The sequence below is a fragment of the Poecilia reticulata genome, unplaced genomic scaffold (genome assembly GCF_000633615.1).
Source record: "Poecilia reticulata strain Guanapo unplaced genomic scaffold, Guppy_female_1.0+MT scaffold_281, whole genome shotgun sequence".
In the NCBI taxonomy this organism is placed as follows: domain Eukaryota; kingdom Metazoa; phylum Chordata; class Actinopteri; order Cyprinodontiformes; family Poeciliidae; genus Poecilia; species Poecilia reticulata.
This window is the reverse complement of record NW_007615060.1, coordinates 52,166-54,338: the sequence shown is the minus strand read 5'-3', so window position 1 is coordinate 54,338 and position 2,173 is coordinate 52,166. Positions and strand designations below refer to the sequence as shown.

The following is a 2,173-nucleotide window of genomic DNA, read 5'->3' as shown; positions in this document are numbered from 1 at the left end:
AGCAATAATTAATACAGAGACTGTATGGCATTAAAAGGAACTTTAGTTTTTCCACTGAAAGCTCTGGTTTGCACAATAAATGCCATGTGGGTGAAGTTTTATGGATGATGCTCTGATGTCCCATTCTCCTGAAGGCAGCACAGAGCTGCACCACCAGAAACCCTGAAGAGAAGAAGAGCTGTGATTAATGTAGTTACAGTTCTATCCATGTTTTAATGCTGCAGCTCAGTCGGTTGCTAATAGTTCAAAGGTTAAACTGGCATGTTGAACATCTTTTATCTGGTCATTTTGTGGAATATTTAACAACTAGAAAATGGTAAAGAATAAGAATATATTCTCCACTCTGATTGGCTGTTAGGCCTACAGATTTTAACTTGAATGTTCATTAAATCTTTCATAGACGCTGTGAAAATAATTTCTATTCTCATGACTTTTTTGTTCTCTGGGAAATTATTTTTGATGATAAAAACAGAAACAAGCATTAAAATCAAAACGTCTACAATAGTGATAGTAATATTAATGATAAAATAATATTCAGTGCAAAGTAGCCTGCAAATTCTTTGGTGGGGGGTAGAGGAGGGCTGGATAAAGGCTGGGGGGGCTCTGGGCTGAAACAGGTTGAGAAACACTGGATTTAATGTCACATCTGAGAATTCAATAAAAAAAATGTGATTTAGATAATTATTGAATATGATGCTTTTCAGTCTTGTTAACTGAAATCATGATAATTGAATTAATTATTATTATTAACTGATATAATAATTGAATCTCTTCAGTCTCTCCAGCTGCTCTGACTGTGAGTCCCAGCAGATCTCAGTTCTTTAGAGGAGAATCAGTGACTCTGAAATGTGAGGATGGAAACATCTCTGATGGATGGACTGTGATGAGAAACAGAACCGGAGGAACCAGGACTCAGTGTGATAAAGGTGGATGGGGGAAACCAGTTGGTTCTACCTGTAGCATCACCTTGCACCCATCAGACTCTGGTGTGTACTGGTGTGAGTCCACATCTGGATCCTCCCCCAGCAGCAGCAGCAGCATCCAGCTCTCTGTCTCTGGTAAGATCAGACTGTGGAGTTAGTGTTGCTGTGTGGAAATGGATGAAATGCTGTAGTTTGTCTCTGTGTTGAGGTGGATCAGTGATCCTGCAGAGTCCTGTCCTCCCTGTGATGGAGGGAGATGACGTCACTCTGAGCTGCAGAGCAAAGAGTCCAGCCCACAACCTCCCAGCTGCTTTCTATAAAGATAAAGTCGTCATTGGTCATGGAGCATCGGGAAACTTTACTCTTAAAACAGTGAAGAGATCTGATGAAGGCTTTTATAAATGCAGCATCAGCGATCAGGGAGAGTCTCCATCCAGCTGGATCTGGGTCAAAGGTCAGGAGGTCAACACTAACAGTGAATCTCATTGATTATTCACAATCTGGTAATATATTAATCATGAATCTGTATTTTAGAGAAACCTTCAACCACCTCTCCACCCTCCACTCCTCTCACGTCCACCTCTCCTTCCTCCTCTTCCTCAGGTGAGCAGCTTCTCCTTCATCTCTGAGTCTTGATGTTTTCAGCAGACGGTTATTTAGCAGCTTCTTCTTTCTAGAGAGACCCACCATCATCTCTGGCTCTCCAGACCCACCTGGTCCAGGTTCTTCAGCCTCCTTACTGTTTGTCCTGGTTGCATCTGGCTGTGGTTTGGTTTTCCTGGTGTTGCTGGTTGTTCTGGTTTTACTGGTGAAACGACGAGTTCATAACAAACCTGAAGGTGAAACAAACTTCTGGTTAAATCTCCTGATTTCATTCACTGAAAGTTTTCAGATGTTTTTAAAACAACTTCCTGGTTCCTTTGGGTTCATTTCAGACAATAAAGGAGGAAGAGGAGACGATGACGTCACTTACAGCGACATCAGGACATCCCAGAGTAAACAGAAGAAAACCAAACCAGGAGCAGGAAATGGTGATTATCTTTTATATTTTTGTTTATGTAAGATTTTCAGATTGTTCAGAAAATGTTTCTGAATCAGGATCTTATTTTAAAGTCTCTATTAATGTCATGTTGAGGGTAAAGTAACATAAAGTTCTAATGCTGATCACTCTACATTGGTTCCTGTGTATAAATACATCTATATCTGGTTATAGTAGAGCAATCTTTTTCTTCTCCTCCATCTTGTAAAGT

The 2,173-nt window shown here is 40.4% G+C and overlaps 1 protein-coding gene and 1 long non-coding RNA gene across 3 annotated transcripts in view; both read left to right on the top strand.

The window, feature by feature from the left end:
* The window catches only part of LOC103460740 (uncharacterized), a 47,269-nt gene that overhangs the window by 10,059 nt on the left and 35,037 nt on the right, over window positions 1-2,173 (top strand). Inside the window, exons 3-4 of the mRNA XM_017303459.1 lie at window positions 767-1,058; window positions 1,132-1,377. Coding sequence (XP_017158948.1) covers window positions 767-1,058; window positions 1,132-1,377 — 538 coding nt within the window. The remainder of the gene's footprint in view (window positions 1-766; window positions 1,059-1,131; window positions 1,378-2,173) is intronic.
* Window positions 1,499-2,173, top strand: part of LOC103460739 (uncharacterized) — a 12,738-nt gene continuing 12,063 nt past the window's right edge. The window contains exons 1-3 of one of the 2 annotated variants that reach the window (XR_532980.2): window positions 1,499-1,526; window positions 1,601-1,762; window positions 1,859-1,954. This is a non-coding gene — a long non-coding RNA (uncharacterized LOC103460739). Of the gene's footprint in view, window positions 1,763-1,858; window positions 1,955-2,173 lie in introns of both variants that reach the window. The other variant, XR_532979.2, reaches the window with a different exon arrangement.